Genomic DNA, 20089 nt, shown 5'->3' on the forward strand with positions numbered 1-20089 from the left:
TATTTTTTTAAGGCAATATCTTCTTACTCGTGTTAAGAAGAAAATTGATTATAAAAAAAAGCAAAGAAAGGAACTATCTTCCTCGAGAATCGGAAAAACAATCGTTCACCTGTCGTGTTTATGTCAAAAATGAAACAAGAAACAAAAGCAAAATTTCTTTTCCTTCTTCCTGTAAACGATTCCTGACGCTAAAAAGGAATTTCCCATAAAGACTAGCCGATAAGCATCGCTGAGTTTGAAAATAAGCGGAATCTTTAGATCGATAGGGGTCTATTTCGTCGACAGATAAAAGTTGAACTAAAAACTGAATAGTTTGTCTAAAACAAGGTTACTGACATATTTGACGAATAAGTAAATCTTTCTGCTGTCTTGGTAAAGTGACTGATTGTTCTAATCTTTTATAAAAAGGGAAAAATTTTAACTCTTTCTTTAAACGATTGAATTACGTTTTTCAATAGATAAATTGCTTGTTTTATGCCTAGAAGAAAAGATACGAATGGAATTGATGCATTGATTTATCTTAATTTTGAATAGTGTGAATATAGGCATATATAAGTGATTCAGTTGCCAAAAAGAAAACAATATGTTTAATCAACAATAGAGAACAACAAATCATTGTTAATTCGACTCTAACTGACCAAAACGAAAGAATCAGGATTTTTGTTGTTAAATTTTACAATGGAATGGATTAGATTTGTCTTTAAAAAGTTACTCAGCATTTAATGTTCAAAATTTTCGTTATTTTCGGATATTAATTCTTTTCTTTATGAAGTCCCTAAGTTAATAAGAATAATAGTTACTGTCCTTGAACCGCGAAATCTAAAAAAATTTAGTAGGTAGGGTTAATCTAATTTGCTTCTGAACACCTCATATAGCTTATAAGTTACACTGATGGTTCAGGTTTATTTTAAGAAAATGATGAGGGTAGCTAAATCTCAATGAAAACCATCTAGAAGGCGCATTTGGTTGATTTCTGTTTGAAGGAGGACAAAACTTTTTTTAAAACCATGCCCTAGTTAGCCCTAGCCCGCTTTTCTTGCACATTTGTTGTGCCTGATTTTCGAGCACATTTTGGCGAAGTTTATATTTAATTCTAAAAAAAGTATCGTACTATTTTCTGACGGTTTTAAAAAGGGATTTTTAAATTGGGTAATGGTTGTTACATAGGGCGCTCACAATAATGATTACGGGGGAAAAATCAAAATTTCAAAGGAAATAATTGATTGAATGGAAAACACCTTCGGCAAGTCGTTATCAGATTCAGATTCAGATCTCCTTTGACCTGTTAATGTGATTTCATGCTTGACAATATTTTACCAACTTTATAGTTGGCCCAATCCTTATAGTGCTTAAACTGTTAATATTTGTGTCTAATGTTGCCTTAATGCCGCATATTGAATGGATAATAGTTTTGCTTCACTTTTCTAAAGTGTTTATTATTTAAGAAATTTAATGCTACAATTACATGAGCTAACTTGTATCGGTTTCTTAAAACAAGCGAAAATATAATGATGCCAATAAAGTGTTTTCCCCCTTTAATTGCAAACTGACCCGAAACTATCAATTAATTCAAAAACATGAAAAAGTTACAGAGGGGTGAAAGGTAACGAAAAAAATATATATTTAATTAAAATCAATTTTCTGGAGTCAAAATATGAATTTAGTTAAATATTTTTAAACTAAATTCAGTGAATTTCTATTCATCAAATTTCTAAAACTATATAAGGCAAAATTGTAATATCACAAACATATCCAAAGCTTTCTGAAATGGTGCTTAATCGATCTGACGATGTGTTATCTCTATATCTGAAAAGAACTTATTGAAAAGGTCCATCTTTGCCTTATTGATATCATTCGAAACTTTCAAATTTGCAATTGTAAAATATTTTTTTTTTAGCAATTTCTAAAATTAGAACATGGGTAGTTTTTTTTTCAAATTTGATTTTCGTATTTATTTTCATCGTTCCAGAATTAGGAATGCTAGTGAAAAATTGATTGATTCCAGACCAGCACGTAGACTGCTGCCCAAACCCTCAGGGCTCCCAAGCATTGACAAAAGTAATTATGGGAAAGATAATAACAGCAACATGAAGCACCTTTTTATGTATACAAAGCCGCATCCCTATCAAATAGAATATAATATTCCAGCTCCTGCACTTGGAGCACACCCTAATACTGCAGCATTCGATCAGTTTTTAATTGCATCTCAGCTGCAAAGAGCAGCTCTCCAACAATCTGCATTCCTGCGTAGTTTTTCAGAACTGACAAAGGAGGTTGAAAAGCAATCTCTAATTAACTGCTCTCAGTGCAGTTCTCAGTTTGAAGCATATGAACAGTATAGGGTTCACTCTTGCTGTGTTAAAACTCCAGAGAATCTTAATGCTGAGCCTAACATCGAAAGAAAAGAAACAAGTCGATCTTCTTCTATTGATGACAGTGATGATGATGAGCCACTGCTTATCGTAGCGGACGGAACAGAGTCTGATTGCAGTCAGTCACAACCAGTAAAGGAGCGTTCACGGTCAGTCATTACTGAGGAGCAAGCATGTATTTTACGTAAACACTATTCAATCGACTCAAGACCTCGCAAAGAGACAGTTTACAAATTGGCAGATGAGCTGAACTTCCCTCCTAGGGTTGTACAGGTCTGGTTTCAAAATGCCAGAGCACGAGATCGGCGTGACCTTCAACAGGTCACTATTCCATCCTCTGTTGCTACTACAAACCCTGTTCCTGTGGAAGAAAGAATTGTGGATTTTGACATGCCATTAGATTTAAGTATGAAGCGGCTACCTCATGAAAATACGAGTGTTGGGTTCAGAAGCCCTATCCCTTATGACGACGAAGAAGAAATGCAAACGGAAGCGATTTTAAGTCCGGATGAGCCGCTTTCACTTGTTGTTAATGAAACAGCGCCAACCATTACAGAGGCCCAAACACAAATGGTAGATAACAGTCGGTTAAGCCTGAGGCCTTTATCTGAAAGGGTGAGCCAGTTTTATAATTTTAATTACAATTTTATGAAACATAACTTAAATAAATTTAATATAATTTGAAGCATTTTGATTATTGATAAATTTAACTAAAAAATCACGCAAATTTGAAAGATTCTCACGTAGACTGGAACCTTTAAAACCAAAAAAAGAGGAAATTAAACATTATTACGTCAATTCTAGCGATTACAACTCTCGATTAAAGCTCTCCATTTACTTAAAAAGTAAGTTTGTTTTTCCTCCTTCAGTAAAAGTTGTTTACTATTTTATCTAGTAAATATACTATTTCCTTTAGCGGAATTCAATATCACTTTTGAGGCGATTTTGAAGTCGTTCACAAAATTCCAATGCAAAAAGCATTAAGTACTTACTTTATATCAATTCTAGCATTTACTTTACTTCAATAATAGCTAATATTTCTCAGAGAGCGTAAACTCGGGAACTTGCACAAAATTTTTTACGAAGGTGGGGAGTAGAAAAAATCCTTTAATAACTTGAATATAACCTGCCTAGAAATTTGGTAAAATTAAGTGTTTTGGTAATACCTGTCCCCAAGCTCTTCCCCTGCACAAGGCCCTGGGTAAGCTGCTCTTATAAGTACATTTGAACAGACAGTTTTATCGAGCACTAATTAAAAGAAAAACTAACGATTTCACAGGATAGTATGAAAATCATATAATGCCACAGTTTATGTTCGAATTTGTAAAAATTTTTCTACCTTCAACGTGTCTGTGTTTTCCCTAGAAATCTAGAAAATTTAGTAAAGTATTTGGACAGCGTGAAGTCAGGAAACAATTCTTACTTCATAATATCATAATAATTGTAGCTAACACATTTTGCACGCATATCCGCTGTACTTTACCCTCACCACCTCCTAATGTGCAAATATATAGCCCAAATTTGTTTCCAAAGTATTACATTTTATCATACTTTGGTATATTTTATTAGAATTAGCCTAACTTCACTTCTTGACCTGCGGGAGTATATCATACAAATACCAGTATCTTATATCAGTTTCTGAGAAAAACACAATCAGCAAGCTTGAAAAAATACCAAGAAACATCACATGCTAGATGTCGTTAGTTATTGTTTTTCGAAAATAGCGACAATTTCCCCTCTTACAAATTGGCTGTACTCTTTGGATCAGCCTTTACTATGAAAATTAATCGGCACCTGTCCACGGAAGTTTCCGTAATAACTATGAAACACTTCTATGATTGGTCTAAAGCATTAACCATTCATAGTGTTACCTGCTTAAGTAGTTTACTAATTAACTGAAGGTAGATTGTTATCGGTTATATACTAACCGGAAGGGGTCGCCAACAATTGTTCATTTGAGACACCTATATTGATAGGTTTTTACGAACCAGTTGCGGAAAGTTTTTTTTTTTTGGGGGGGGGGGGGGTAAAAATAAAAAAAAATCTTCATAATTTCAATTGAAAATAAAATATCCAAGGTCAAGTTGACCTACCGTCACAAAACAAAGAAAGAAATCTTGGGAAACAACGGGTCTATGGCCAGTAAAAAGAAAAAGGAAAGAAACAGTCACACAAATATTTCGCCTGCATCAGACTAGGCATCTTCAGCGTTGATACCAATACCGTGTCCAGGAGAGGGGGAGGTTACAGGCTTTGAACCCCCCTAAAATCTTTATCTGACTCGTAGAAACGCAGCAAAAATGCATATAATTTTTTGTAGTCTTTTGTTGTAAACCCCGCCCCAAACAAAAATGCTGAACGCACCCTTGTTTGAGACAGAAATCATCTAAAACCCAACAATTAATAAAAGAAAAGAAGATATCTAAATTCAAAGAAGAACAAAAAATCTCAAATCAATATATTGGGCTATTTTTATTTATTCTTCTTTGATTTGGTAAATTTTGAATTTCGATTGGGTCCCGAAGTTCCCCTCCTGCAATCGTCCCGTGTGGAGCTATATGTTTAAATTAATGAACAATTGCATTATAATTTTAAGCAAACAACGTAATTGGCTACATCTAACAAAAAAAAATAAATGCAGTTATCCATAGTCTCTTAAAAACTCCTAATTCTTAAAAATGTTTGTTGCCACTTTTTTCATCTAAACAAGGCAAAACTTTGACCATAGAATAATCAAACAGTTCGTGGTAACGAACTATATCAAACAATTCGTGGTAACGAACTGTAAGTAAGGAGCGACCCGGCTCAATGGTAACCGAAACTGTAGAAAACGAAACGCCTCGCTCTTTACGCTAAAGTTTGACTTTCTCACAACTCTATTTTTTTTAAACAATGAAAAACTTTAGCGTAAAGAGCGAGGCGTTGAGGAGGGGACAGCCCCTTTCATATACGGAATAATTTCTGTTCGTTTTAAGTTTTAACGTCGTTCCTTACTTTCAGTTAAAAAAACTTTTTTTTTTTTATTTAATTAACATATAGACACAACCACCTCTGCTCATCATATACTACAGTCACATCCTGTGACAACCTTCATAGGCTCTTGAATTTTTAAGGAGACGGTAGGGGCTATTTTTAAAATCTAGGGGGTATAAATTAGTTTTTTTTTTTAATTTATAAATGAAAAAGCCAAAAACGGGCCTTTTCCCATGACAATATCCCAAAAAGTATTTTTCAGAGCCTGAAAGAAAAAAATAGGGAGCACATGCCCCCCCCTCATTGTTACCGCTGGTAGATATTAGGTTTCAACTCAGAAAATGTGACAGAAATGTTTTTGTCTGCGCCATTGGCCTTGCCTTATCGAGATTAGGGAGTTGTAGATACGAGGATCCGGTTTGGCAGACCAACGCCCGTTTCAATATATGAAAGTAAATTCTGGGCTTGCCGTAACTCGTGGACAGATAGTGTTATTATTTTTTTTTCAAACTAATTCCTATTAAAAGTCGCAAACAATCCTGTTAGCTTTCTCAACGCGTGAAACGCGTTGAAACGCGTGAAACATGTGACCCAAAATGACACGCAAATTCATTTTGAGACACGATAATAATAGTATCTTCATAATTTTGATTGGAAAGTGTCGATCAGAAAAAAAATTTATCAAAGTATCTACCCTTTCCCCCTAAAAATGACTACTTTTATAACTAAGAAAGAATATGTAGTCTATATAAAGGTGTATTCAGAAAGACCAGAGTTTAGCGTAATTCGTGGAAATTCATTGTTGTTAGAGTTTTTTTTCCTTTCTCGTTTTGACCTTTTCAACTCAAAAACTGAAATTTGGGTGACTTCTAGCTATTCGTTTAGTTATTCGCTAGTATCCGTCGATGGCGGTTCAATTTTGATTTTTTTTTTGCAAATCGCGGATATTGGTGAATGACTCACTTTTATGGTTGTTAGGTATTTCGGTTTAACTCTTGTAATTTTTGGCTTTTATTGAATTTTATTCATCTTTTAATTTTTTGTTGTTTTTTTTCAAATTCACATTGACTTTCCGCGTTTCATTTTGTTGGTTTTTTCTTTGAAACTCTCATTAAATATATTTTTCGTTTTGTGCTGAAGAAGAGAGGCGTTTGTCCCCTCGAAATATTCGATTTGTTGTGTTTTGTCAGTATTTTCATTTGGCCTTTAAAAGCCCCATTTTTCTCGTTCTTTATCTTTATGTCAGGCCAATGTGGTTTAAGAAATTATCTTAATAACTTATTTGCAAATCTGAATGATTACCCTTTTTAAAATAATCTGCGGGGTCCCAGAGAACTCAGGGGCACCTTTCTCCTAAATACAATTAATGGTACAAACACTTGAAAATCTTTCTGATTTTCCAACTCAATGCCTATTATAAATGAACTAACGCCTCCATGCAATATGGTCCGGAAATATAAAAATATGTTCAGTGAGGCCCGAGCTTACCATAATTCATGGAAAAACATTGTTATTAGAGAGTTTACTTTCTAAATTAATTCATGGGATTAATAACACCTCCAAACTTTCCTGTTTTGTCCTTTTCCAACAAAGTTCCTTTGCCGTAAATGCTTTTGTTTGCTTAATAACTTAAAATGATGTATTTGCATCTGCGATTGAAATTAGCTAAACTAACATAAGTATTTTAGGAGATAAAGCTATTGAAGTCAATCCTTATAAATTGAATATAAAAATGAAGATCTATAACTGAGAGGATTTTGATTTGGGGAGGTGGGAAGGGGGTTTTGTCGTTTTGAGTGATGCTTCAAACCATGGAAAGGACCTTTATATATTCTTTGTATAGAAACTGCATAAACTGAAAATTGTATTTTTTAATGTAATTTTTATAAGGGGGAGGGATTTTAGTAGAATTATTCGGAAAAGTATTAGTAAAATTCAGAGAAATATTATAGACGCCATTCTGAAATTTTATTTGTTTAAAAATTTTGTTTTATGAAATTATTGTTGTTTTTTGTTGTTATTTTTTATGTAGCAAGCAATGTTTATATACTTGTTCTATGTAGCGAGCTACACGGACCACCTATTTAGACTAGTAGGGGCGATCCAGGAATTAATAGATTATCTTCTCATGGGTACGGGTGGGGGGAAGGTGGAGGGGGGTCAATACCCCCTCCTAGATTTCGAAAATTGTTTTTCTGTTTGATAGGGAAAGTAATGACCAATAACAGCCTAAACATTTTCTTGGATTTTTGGACCCTATGAAAAATTTGGCTTAAAAATCATGGAACTAACTACTGAAGAGTCAATATATTGATAATAATAGTGTTGTTATAAATAGCTTTAATTTACAATTATATGACTAGGTTTTTTATAATGATCTTTACGGATATTGTAATTAATAGCAGGATTGTATCAGCGCGGAATATTATTTCTTGTAAAAATTTGGAAAAAATTGCTTTTTTGTACTAAGGATTATTATTTTGTTGTCAGAACAGGTAGAAACATTTAATTAATCTTACGTTCTTGCCATTGCAGAATATTGTTTATGTAAAAAAAAACTTTTTGTTCTAATTTTAGTAGGCTAAAACATCTGGTTATTTTTTATTGATGTTCCAAATTACCAAAATCTAATATATTTAATTCAAGATTTAACCATGTTTTTTTTTGTCAGAAAATGAAAAAAAAATTAGAAAATTCAAGACAATAAAATATTTTGCTTTTCCCGCACAAAACGAGATATTACTTTCATTAAAAAAAAAACTTGCCATTCTCATTTCAACAAATAATTTAGATTATTTTTTATTAAAGTCGTTAATTCTCAGAATTTAAAAACTTGCCCTGAACTATATGAAGCAATTTTTAACATTCTTTTACTTCTAATAAATATTATTTTGCAGTCAGAAGAGGAAGAAACATATACACTAGACATCTGCCTTCAAACCAGTGTTTCCAATGGAAGTCCTATTTCTCCGAAGAAATATTCTTATTCACTACATTCCCCTGCTGGTAAGCCTCGTTTGGAGGAACCAGAGGGGAATTTTGGATGTGATCAGTGTGATAAAACCTTCGCTAAGCAAAGCTCCTTGGCCAGACATAAGTACGAGCATTCAGGTACCAACTGCATTTAGAATCTTAATTAGGTTGAGTGTACTCGGAAATTGCTGAGGGACCTGAGAGATACTGATAAAGGGATAGGTAACCGTCATAATAGTCTCCGTGTTGGGAAAATTTAGCTCTGTAAATAAAAAAGAGAGGGAAAATACCATTTTAATGAGTTTTTTTAAGGATTTAGTAGATAAGACTAATCTATGGGAGATTAAATTTAAAAAAATAATTTTTTTTTAACTGAAAGTAAGGAGCGATATTAAAACTTAAAACAGAAATTATTGCGTATATGAAGGGGGCTGTCCCCTCCTCAATGCCTCGCTCTTTACGCTAAATTTTTTTATTGTTTTATAAAATATGGGACAGCCCCTTTCATATACGGAATAATTTCTTTGTGTTTTTAGCTTTAATATCGCTACATATTTTTCAGTTAAAAAAACTTGTTTTTTTTTATTTGATTTCTGAACGTTTTTGAATTAATGCAGCTTTGATTTTGGCTCACCGTACATGAAAAATTAAAACGAAATTTGCATTTTAATTTTACAAAATTAAAATTAAAGCTAAGTGGCTTTCTCGAAATTTTGTTCTGACGTAACTTACGAATTAACTTACCTAACGAACTTTTATATTCGTATATTTTTATTACGTATATTAGGGAGTTTGCTCCCTAGTCAATACCTCGCTCTTTACGCTAAAGTTCGAATTTTGTTCGAACTGTTTGATAATTAGTCTAACGATCTACAGGCAGGGACATAATTTGCTATGTCTCAGGGAGGCAAGTGCCCCCTGCCCTAGTTTGCCTTCTACAACCATAATTTAGTTTCTTCAAAAATTTTGACAAAACTAGGATAACCCTGAATAATTCAAGCATCCACAGAAACGAGTCAGTTTTATTTCCTTTATGGTACTATATGTTTTTTTATTTTTCACTGTCATTTTGACTTGATTTAGGAAATTGTGACCAACTTTGCCCCCCCCCCCCCCCGATTTTGCTAAAATTACGCAACTGTTTACAGGAAAATATAAAATTCCTCGTCGATACGCTGGGACAGAAGATGCCAAATGGAGGAGGGGGGATATCTAGTGCAATTATCCTCCTCCCCCTAGATATAGAAAAAATACAATTTTTGGCTTTTTTCATAAAATATTAGATAAAAAAAAACTTGTACCCCCTTCCCTACCTTTTGAAAATTTTCTTTTTTTCTTCCCGGTCCCCTATACTTTCGTGAATTAATACCACTGCTTGGGAAAGAGACAAAAACACAAGGGAGAGAGGAAAGGGGTGAAGAAAAAAGGATTACAATGCAAGTTAAGAGAGTTGATGAAAAGGGCTAAAAATCAATAAGAAGGCACTAGTGAGTTAAATTTAAAATATCCTTGGCCAGAGCAAAGGTGGATCTGGAGCAAAATCTTGAGGGGGGGGGGGAGTTCGACAATGCCGCTAATAATTGACTAAATTAACAAGTTTATTTAAAGAAATAATAAAAAAACGGAATGAGGGTGGTAGAAAAATGTTGGGGGCAGCATCCTTCCGCCCTTGGATTCGCCCCTGGGCCAGACATCATTGATTAAGAGCATCTGGGTGGCAACATCGCTTGAAACCTTAATTAAATTGAGTGTTACTTGGAAATTGCTGAGACACCTGTGATATACGAATAAAGGGATAGGTAATAAAAGTCTTTGTTTTGGGGAAGATTTAACTTTATGAATTTGAAAATAAGGAAGAATGCAATATCTATGTTGTTTATTGAATAACTTAGAAGATAAACTAATTTCTAAGAATTTGTTGAAAGATTTACAGCAAAATATAAAATTCCACAGGCTGTGTTGGGAAAAACCAAAGAGGGCTAGAGAAAGAGAAACCAAAAAGAGAAAGAGAGACGGAAAGGTGTTTAGAGGGTGGATGATAAGCGTTAAAAACTAAACAGAAGAGTAATGTAAATAAAAGTTAAATACTGTTAAAATTTCCTTGGCCAGACTTAATTTCGAGCATTCAGATATCGACAATGTTTGGAATCTTAGTTAGGTTGAGCACTATTTGGAAATTACTGAGGGAGCTGAGAGATACCGATAAAGCGATTAGCCATAACAGTCTTTGTATTGGAAAGAATTCAACTTGAATTTGAGAATAAGGAAAAACGCAATTTTCGGGATGTATTTATAATTTATGATGTATAATATAATTTAGAAGAAAAGACTAATTTTCAAGATAAATATGGGATAAGACCCGAATTAGAATTATAGGGATAAAGAAGACAAGAGAAAAGATTTGGAAGGATTAAGAAAGAGAGAGGAAACAAGAGAAATAAAAGAGGGAGAAGGACAGCGCAGCTTTTGAGTTGGCAAAAAAAAGGCTAGAAACCAAGAGTTCCTTGGCAAGACATAAATACGAGCATTCTTTTAAGTAGGTTAAGTTTTTTGTGTAGTTTGTGTTCATCTATTTATGAAACTTTTTTTTGAAAAATAGATGTTAGTATAGACATCTATTGTCTTCCAAAATAGATTTCAGCATAAACATAGATATGGTAGTATTATAGATATAATACTACTATACCATTTCAGGGGACTAAAAATGAGTAAAATATTCTGAATTTTTACTTTTTTAAAACTTCAGATGAAAAGACATCTCTCGAAGCCTACTTCTTGCTTTGAAGGTTTTTTGCAAAATAGTCTGAACTGTCCCCGGATTTTTACCACTTTCAGCCATAAGTCTCCCTCTTTTTTCATTTGTGTATTCACATACAGTGTTCTACTTTTATCCATTCTGTACAGTGGAAATTTACAATACTTGCTTTTTCATTTTTGGTCAACAATCTATCAGTGACAAACGTAAATTGAAGGAATAAATGAGTAAAACCTTTCAAAATTTGTTTGATCAAAATGATGACTGCATCATAACTTTATCCACAAGCAGTGGGTGACAACGGTTTAAAAAATTCCGCTGAAGTATCATCAAAAATATATTGCACTCGATGAATGGATGGATGTCAAAAGACTTTGAAAGGGCCGGGGCTCCTCCCCCTTGTATCTGCTGATGTTTGAGTGCTTGCGATCCCAGTGAGTGTAGACATTTTGCTGAAGCTCCTTTTTTTTCATGGAGTTAAATCTTGCTGTCATCATTGACTTTAAAGAGAAAATTCAAGCTAAAAAGTACTTAGATACCAAGGGCAGATCCAGAGGACCGGGGGGAACGCACCTCAATTACCCCAATTACTCAATTACTCTCAATTACTTGGACTATGTAGGTTGGATTACTTGGACTACGTGCAACCTACTGCAAAATACGTGATAACTTTAATTCAAAATCAACGGACTCGATGAATGGATGGGTGTCACAAGACTTTGAAAGGGCCGGGGCTCCTCCCCCTTGTATCTGCTGATGTTTGAGTGCTTGCGATCCCAGTGAGTGTAGACATTTTGATGAAGCTCTTTTGTTTTTCATGAAGTTCAATCTTGCTATCATCATTGACTTTAATGAGAAAATTCAAGCTAAAATTACTTAATTACCGGGGGCAGATCCACAGGGCCGGGGGGATCGCACCCCACACCCAAGATTTTTTTGGCACCCTCATTTGTTTTTCTTTTGTTACTCTCCTAAATAAACTTGTCAATTATTGGTGCCCTTGTCACATTCTCCCCCCCCCAGGATTTTTGCTCTAGATCTGCCTTTGTTAACACGATAATTAAAAAAATAACTACATTATGAACATTATTACTATATCTTTTCTATCTAACCAAGGCTAGCACCAAGACCTCAACCAAGAAGAGGGCGAGGGAGAGTGAGAATAAGAGTAAAGCAGATAATTTAGCCCCCAGAAACTCCTCTATTAATATTTTTGGGGCACGGTCGAACTATATCCATGTCTGTTTTATGAATGTATGTACTGTATATATGCATGCGTATTCTTTTCTTAAAACAAGACTACTCTTTTGTATTCGTTTATTCAAATAAATGAAAATACTTAAACAGCTGCCATTTTTTGAAAATGGGTTAAAAACGCGAAAGTATTTAAGGATTTTTCATTTTTGTCACAAAGTCGCATTTTTTTAAAATCCAAGTTTTTCTTATTCATTTCTATTCTAATAGATCCGAAATTATTATGGAAAAATTTGTTTCTTGCTCTACTAGTTTCAGCTATAAATTCACTGGGAGGGTATTTAAGTAAACATTAGCTTGATTTTATGTATTTACTAGCAAAATCTTTATATATTTATAGTTTTTGCTTTTTATGTTATCCGTATTTAGTATTATGCTATTTATTTTTATGTTATTTTACATATGGTTTTATATTTTATGTTTTTATTATTTAATATTAAAAGCGTAATTTTTTTCAGGGCAAAGACCTTACCAATGTGATCTGTGTCCCAAAGCATTTAAGCACAAACATCACCTTACAGAACACAAGCGTTTACACAGTGGTGAAAAACCTTTCCAGTGTCAAAAGTGTTTTAAGCGTTTTTCCCATTCTGGCTCGTATAGTCAACACATGAACCATCGCTATTCTTACTGTAAACCCACGACTGAATCTCCAGAATCTCCAGAAATTTCTGCAATGTCTTCTGGCTCAACCTTCATAGCTACGTGACCTTGAAGCTAATAGTTTATACAGAGTAAAAGGAAACTTGTAACATATGAAGCCTCAATTTCAGTTAAAAAAAAATATAATGGACTTGGAGGACGGCAGACGTTACTATTCAAAAATCAGGGGGGGGGCGATTTTGGTTTTATTGATCTGTTTTTTCAGTGAAAATACCGAAAAAAATACCATGAAAATACAAAAAAATGTATTTTTTAAAGTCTAGGGGGAAATCGAGAGCACCCCCCCCCCTAATTGATGTGGCTGTGAAGCATTCGAAGAGTAATAAGTGTTGAAGATTGCTAGTCAAAACTGAATTTGTATAAACATGAGTATTTTATTTGGTGAATTTCGTAATTTCGATTGTTCTGTTTTTCTTCTAAAAAGTTTGATTATAACAGCTTCCTAATCTTTATTCTAGTTTTCTTGAACTTGATTCGGGGTAAATGTCAGGGCATCAAAACTAATTGTAGATAGTGTACCAAAAGTTCGTGGGGCCTCATATGATTCTTGTTAATGTTTTAAATTTGTAAATAGTTTATTGTGCCATTTAAATTTTTCAAGTACAATGTTTATGTATTTCAAAGATGTTAGATGTGATAGTTCTTCGTTCATTTTTCGTTTGAAAGAAATGTGAATTTTAAGTGCCAAAAATACGGATGTGGCGCATTAATGCGTTATTGTACCAAGCAATACTCATAAGCTGTAGGTAGTCTTGTAATATTTCGTTTTTAGTGTTGATCCGCGGTCTTCCATTGGTTTACATATATATATATATATATATATATATATATATATTGAAAATTTGAACGATGGGGGAAATATGTTGTAATATTCTACTAAGCTCTTTATCATGTTGCTTGCTAGAACAGTATAAACATGAATGTAAAACGTGACCACGTCTAAAGACATGTGTACTTGTTAAATTCTAATGCGCATGTGTAAAGCCAGCTTGAATTTTCAACGAGTTTCACCAAAGCTGTCATTTTCTACCTCGTATATACTAAGATAAATTCATTTTTATTACTTGTCGACAATTGGTGCTGAACAATGGTGCTATCATTTACGAATTTGTTATATGTATTTCTAGTTTTTTCTTAAAATATATTACGCTTTTCTTCATTAGACGACGCAATCCATAGCCTGAATAGCAGATGTCAATCTTATTTACAGTCACTCCTCAGCAACAAGTTTGATTTTTAAGGCTGCTTCAGATATTTTGACAGATAGGCTGCTTTCTATTTAAAAATTTCTTTTTTCATTCTGGCCTGCTTCCCCTCCTTCGGGAAAATCATGTGTGCTTGCCTGGCTGCCTCTAATATTAATTTTAGCGATTATATGTATTTCTTTCTAATCGTCATTTAAATTCCATTATCTCTTTTTTTGGGCCGATTAAGACCCCTCTGCAAAATAACTTTTCGTCACAGGGGCTTTCCTTGACAAAACCCCAAAAGGCTCTCAAACATCAACGTTTTATGTAATCCTATTAATTTTTATCTAGTTTGCCTTTTTTGGTCGAAATAAACATTTTTTTTCACGATGTCCTCTTGGGTTCCGTGTAAAACTCCAAAACTCTCCCCTCCAAAATAAAGCTCTGAAAAAAAAATATAAGCACAATCGTCATGTTTCCCTCGAATAAATTTCAAAATTTAAGAAGTCAATAAGCCAATTTCTAAATTAATTGTATGCAATGAAACTAACTTCAGCGCGAAAAAGCGGGATTAATAGAAATATGACGTAGATAATTTCGGAGACCACACTGCCTTTCCATGACGATAAAATAAAAGCTCAAAATAGGGGTAAAGTCCTTTTTAACAGACAGTGTATAATAAATTTCACAAAAAATACCTTATATTTCGGTCACATATACAGTGACCGTCATCAGTAGTAAAACTCAGTAAAAGTTTGAGAATTTGAGTTGTGCCAATGGCCAAATTTACCTACCCTCGGAATAAAAAGAATTCAAACATATTTTGGATTTTTTTTTCCAGAAACTATAGTCTTGATTTTCAAAATTACTCATTTATATTGATTGGCAAAAACAAACTAAGTTTACCATTGAATAAAATATTATTCCTGTTTTCATAAAACTGAAATGAGATTGACTGATTTATTTACGCTGTGGTATCCTCTTCATCTCCGTCCTTCTTTTTGATGTGGAACTTCAGATTTTTCCCATTTTTTGCTTCTCTATGTGTTTTTAGTCATTTAAAATAATTTCTTAAATCTCTTTCCAATGTGCCAATTTCAATTCCTTTTTTGTATAATGTGTGTTTCAGGTTAATATATTTATGCGAAATAGCTTGTTTTTTGTTTCATTATTCGTTTCGCCCGTTCAGCTTTTGTTAGGTTAAAATAAATTGGACATACCTGACTTTTGGCTCTAAGTCAATACTTTTGGTTTGATCTTGAAAAGCTTAGAAAGTCATGCTAGTGGGACCCTTCAGGCCAATATTAGACCTCCTCCTCGCTCCTTGTGCACAAATGTACATTGATTGGATCTTAAGTACATTGGTCAGGTTGATAGATGTGATCAGATAATTATTAATTAGGAGTGGTGGTGTCGAAAACATTGATTGATTTTAGGCTACCATTTTAGGAGGGCCGTTCTTTTACTCATCTATGTGCTAAGATCTTACATATTTGACAAAGAACGCTTAAAAGTGAAATCTTAGTACTAGGATCTTACACCTTATAGCGTTCTTTTGCAAACGTCTTTCATCATTCTGCCCTGATCAGTGGTCTAAGAACAATGATGAGTATATCCTCAAAATTCTCTCATCATTGTTCTATATTGCAGAAAGATGGCGTCTTTCACAAATTTTGCTAACATCAGTGAGCTGTAAGATCTCAGAACAAAGATGGGTTAAACGAACGGAAATCTTTTCAGAAAGATGTAAGATCTTAGTGCAAAAGAACGGGCCTAGGGTTTCGGAAAAAGTCAGGGAGATACCCCGTATACTGTAGGTAAGAATTGTAGTAGTTATTTTTGTACTCACCGTCATACGCATTTCACTTAGCTTGAGAAATTTGTATCTGTGCTATGATTAGAAGATTAGTAAAATTTTGAAAAAAGGAGATGACCTTAATATTGAAGCATAAACAGGGTTTTTGGCAGTTCTTATAATCAGTAGAAATATATGGCTCTTTCCAACCCCCTCCCCCCTGATCCCTTCAGAATTAAATTGTTTATCTAATATTAGAGGGGTCGCACATCCAAGGCTAACAGAATAATTTGGATGAGTTTTTAGAAAAAAAGGCACTGAAGAAAAAACTCATTTATCATTTTCTGGTGAATTTTTAAACTGTATGTTTTACTTTAGTCTGTGATAAGTAAAGTGTTAAGGAGAGATAACAGAACATTTTGATATCGCCTTCAACTGTAATGAAGTTCTTAGAAATGATATGAAAAAGAATGGAAAAATTTTGTGACTATTTGAAAGTTAAGAGAGATTTATTTTGAAAGGCGTTACTAAAGGGTATTAAACAAAAGAAGGCCTCATGCACTGTTAGTGTGGTAAATGAATTTTTGAAATATGGGAGTCGTGAGTTTTAGATAAGACACTGAAGATAACGAATGGAATCTGAAAAAGGAAGAGAACCTAGTGATTTTAGGAAAACTTTATTTTAACCCATGTATAAAAAAGATGATAAGAATGAGTGTAGTAATTGCAAAGGCATTGGCTTGATTTCTGTAGAAAAAAAATTACTTAACAAGACAGCAATTGAAGAACATTTAATTGGCCTGCACAGGGACGGACATAGCTTGGGTTTTCAGTTTTGAGGGGGGATATAAACAGTGGAGTAATTTCGTCAAAATCCTGGGGTGGGGGCAAAGCTGGAGCCAATTCTCCCAAATCAAATGAAAATGACAGTAAAAACTGAAAAATGAGCCATTTGGTACTATGAAAAAACTATATAGTACTATAAAAGTAATATAAATAGACCCCGATCTCGCGCCGAGGAGGGAAGACTGGTGGTGGCGGGGCCAAAAGCAGTATGACACGCCGTAACACCGGTATAATGTCGGTGCCGCGCCGCTGGTGCGATCACTGTTGACCGCAAAGCTTAAGGTTTTCATCATTCTTTCTAAATTTACATCTTCAATTTACAACAGATTCGAGCCTAATCATGAGTTCAAAACTTCACAAGTCGCTGGCTGGAAACTGGGCTTCTTTGTTATTCATCAAGAGAAGTAGAAATCGGGTAGAAACGAAATGGCTGTGGCGTTTCAGAACCATTGTATAATAGTTTAAGTATCTATTAGCTATGTATTCTTAACATAAATAATTATCAAAATTAGTAGTTTTTTTTCATCGAGTATTACTGCATACAAAACTTCAAATACCGTATCACAAAATTCGTCAATTACCTGGGTAATAACTTTGAATGTAAGTTTGAACTTAGAGGCTTAATTTTTTCATAATGCGCTTTGCCAATATCTGTTTTGTCACCTTCAAAACGGTTGAAATAGGCGACTTTGATATTGATCGTTTTTTTTTGCTCTTTTAGATTCCCAAAAAGCCTTTTTAATAAAAATGAAAAAAAACATCAAATATAACTCACGAAAATCTTGTTAATTTTAAAATTATCATAGGGGTTGGACAAAAAAATCAAGGTACTATCACTCAAATATAATAACTCCCTATTCCCCCCTCTGGATACCATCTTGATAGGATACCGATTCTGCTTTCAATTAAAAAAAAAATAATTAACTTTTTGGGATCCCTACTTTCAATAAAAAAAAATTCAAGATACTATCATTTCCCAACCCCGCCCCCCTCTGGAATTTTTGACATGCCGGTTTTATAAAAAAAATACAATGTACTATAACTGAAATATAACACCTCCCTCTGTCCCCTTCTGTGACATGTCTTGATGGGATATAGTATCCGCTTTAAATTTAAAAAAATAATTAGATTGTTGGAATACCTTCCTTCAATAAAAAATCAAAGATAATATAACTTAAATATAATCCTAACGTACCCCCTTCCCCGCTGGATACCACCTTGGTAGGATACCGTCTCTGCTATAAAATAAAAAAAAAATGAATTTTTGGCGTACCTGCTTTCAATAAAAAAAAACCAGGTACTATCAATTAAATATAATAACTCCCTAGGCCCCCCCCCCTCTGGGTACCATCTTGATATGTTACCGTCTATGCTTTAAATAAAAAAAATAATTAACTTATTGGCATCCCTGCTTTAAAAAAATTAAGGTATTATAATTTAAATATTATTGTTCCCTACCCCCCCCCCCTCTGGACACAACCATGATAGTATACTGTCTCAGCTTTAAATGAAAAAAAATTAACTTTTTGGCATCCCTGCGTTCAATAAAAAAAAAATTCGAGATATTATCATTTAAATGTAATACCTCCTTAACCCCCCCCCCCCCTCTGGATACCACCTTGATAGGATACCGTCTCAGCTTTACATTAAAAAAAAATTATTTACTTAGTAATTAACTAGGTCACTATACGTGTTCAAACAAATACGAGAAATAATGTTAAACAGCTTAATGTTCCTTGAGAAAAAAAATTGAGGGTATGAGTAAAGGGGTACAAAGACAACAACAAAAATGTCGAAATTATTCAGATATGCCTCAAACTATTGGAAGGCTGAGTCATAGATTTGCCGTGGCATTCAGTAAGATCCAAAGAATCTAATTAAAAGGGAGCACACACAAAAGCCAAATTAGGCCAGTAGCCTATAAGAAATCGCAAAATACCCAAGACAATGAACAAGTCCGAATGGGGGGCCCTGGGTCTATCAAAATATTTCAATGGTTTCCCAGGGAATTTGATAGCATTTTCTTCCATCTCCGATTTAAATAAAAAAAAAAAAAAATCTTTTTGGCATCCCTGCTTTCAATAAAAAAATGAGTTATCATTTAAAAATTATAGCTCCCTATCCTCCCCCCTATAGGCAATAATGTACAATTTTTTTTTATCAATTATATTTTTGGGGCAACTTCTGTTTAAATCTTTAATTCCCCAACCTTGTACATAGCTTAGCCTACAGCTAAATTTTGTCTCAATAGAAGATTTTTTTTTGGGTGGGGGGGGGGTGTTAAATATTTTCAGAAAGAAGATTGTAATTTCTTTAATCTATCAGGCGCTCAACAATTGAGTATTAAAAATTAAGAAAATCATATCTAAAAACAGCAAAAGAAACAAAAATTCTACAAACTTACAATTCAGCTGTAGAAACGATCTTTGCTATCAATTTCAAAATCAAAGTGTAGTGAATATGGCGTTCTATAATTCTATTCAACTTGAAAATAAAATTCTTGACTAAGAATGATGTAAGGAATTGCAATTGGGAAACTGGATTCGAAATGATTTAAACTCATTTCATAAAGGCGAAACTTTTTTGTCAACGTATAAATAATTGTGTATATTGCAATATTTGGAATTCCATTGCACTATTCATCTGTCTGAGTCTTATGGTAAGTAATAAAAGATATGAAAATTAACGAACCAGAGAGTAGTGAAGACTTATGGTATGCCAAGTAATATTTGGCAGGGAATGTCACTGGTGATAAATCGCTAGGGGTGGCACCGTGATTGCATGATTTTCGTGGATTCGGGGAACTAAATTTTTTTTCGGGGTGACGCATAGATTTTCGGGTAAATACCCGAAAATTTGGGGATAGTGCCTGCTTGAATCAAGCCCTGCTTGATTTTTAATTTGGAAAATCGAAATACTAAACCACATGAGAAGGAAAAGCTCCGACTCTGCGGTTGACGCAATAAAGAATTATCGCAAGTCAACCAAACGCCGCCGCCTTTGCCAGCGGCGGCGCGCCTAAGGCGCGCTGGCAGCGTTGCGACACTTCGGCGGCGGCCGACCGGGCCTCTCGTCGGTGGCGTTCGGTCAATCCACCAGCGCAGCGTCGGGGTCTAAATATAAAGATACTTTATAGTACTATAAAATTAAATATATACAAAAAAAAACTGATCAGTTTCTGTTGATCCTCGAATTATGCAGGTTTATGTTAGTTTTGACAAGATTTTTGAAGAAAGTAAATTTCAGCTTGGGGGGGGGGGGTAAACTCATA

The 20089-nt window shown here is 34.0% G+C and overlaps 1 protein-coding gene across 1 annotated transcript in view; it reads left to right on the forward strand.

Moving 5' to 3' along the window:
• LOC148952559 (zinc finger protein 1-like) overlaps positions 1–13769 on the forward strand; it is a 57818-nt gene extending 44049 nt beyond the window's left edge. Inside the window, exons 5-7 of the mRNA XM_089089012.1 lie at positions 1963–2987; positions 8243–8456; positions 12786–13769. Of these exons, the coding sequence (XP_088945138.1) occupies positions 1963–2987; positions 8243–8456; positions 12786–13036 (1490 nt within the window). The 3' untranslated portion in view covers positions 13037–13769. The remainder of the gene's footprint in view (positions 1–1962; positions 2988–8242; positions 8457–12785) is intronic.
• The last annotated feature ends 6320 nt before the right edge of the window (positions 13770–20089 follow it).

The sequence above is a fragment of the Artemia sp. Qi Xiang Cuo genome, chromosome 5 (assembly GCF_049724085.1).
Source record: "Artemia sp. Qi Xiang Cuo chromosome 5, ASM4972408v1, whole genome shotgun sequence".
Classification (NCBI taxonomy): Eukaryota; Metazoa; Arthropoda; class Branchiopoda; order Anostraca; family Artemiidae; genus Artemia; species Artemia sp. Qi Xiang Cuo.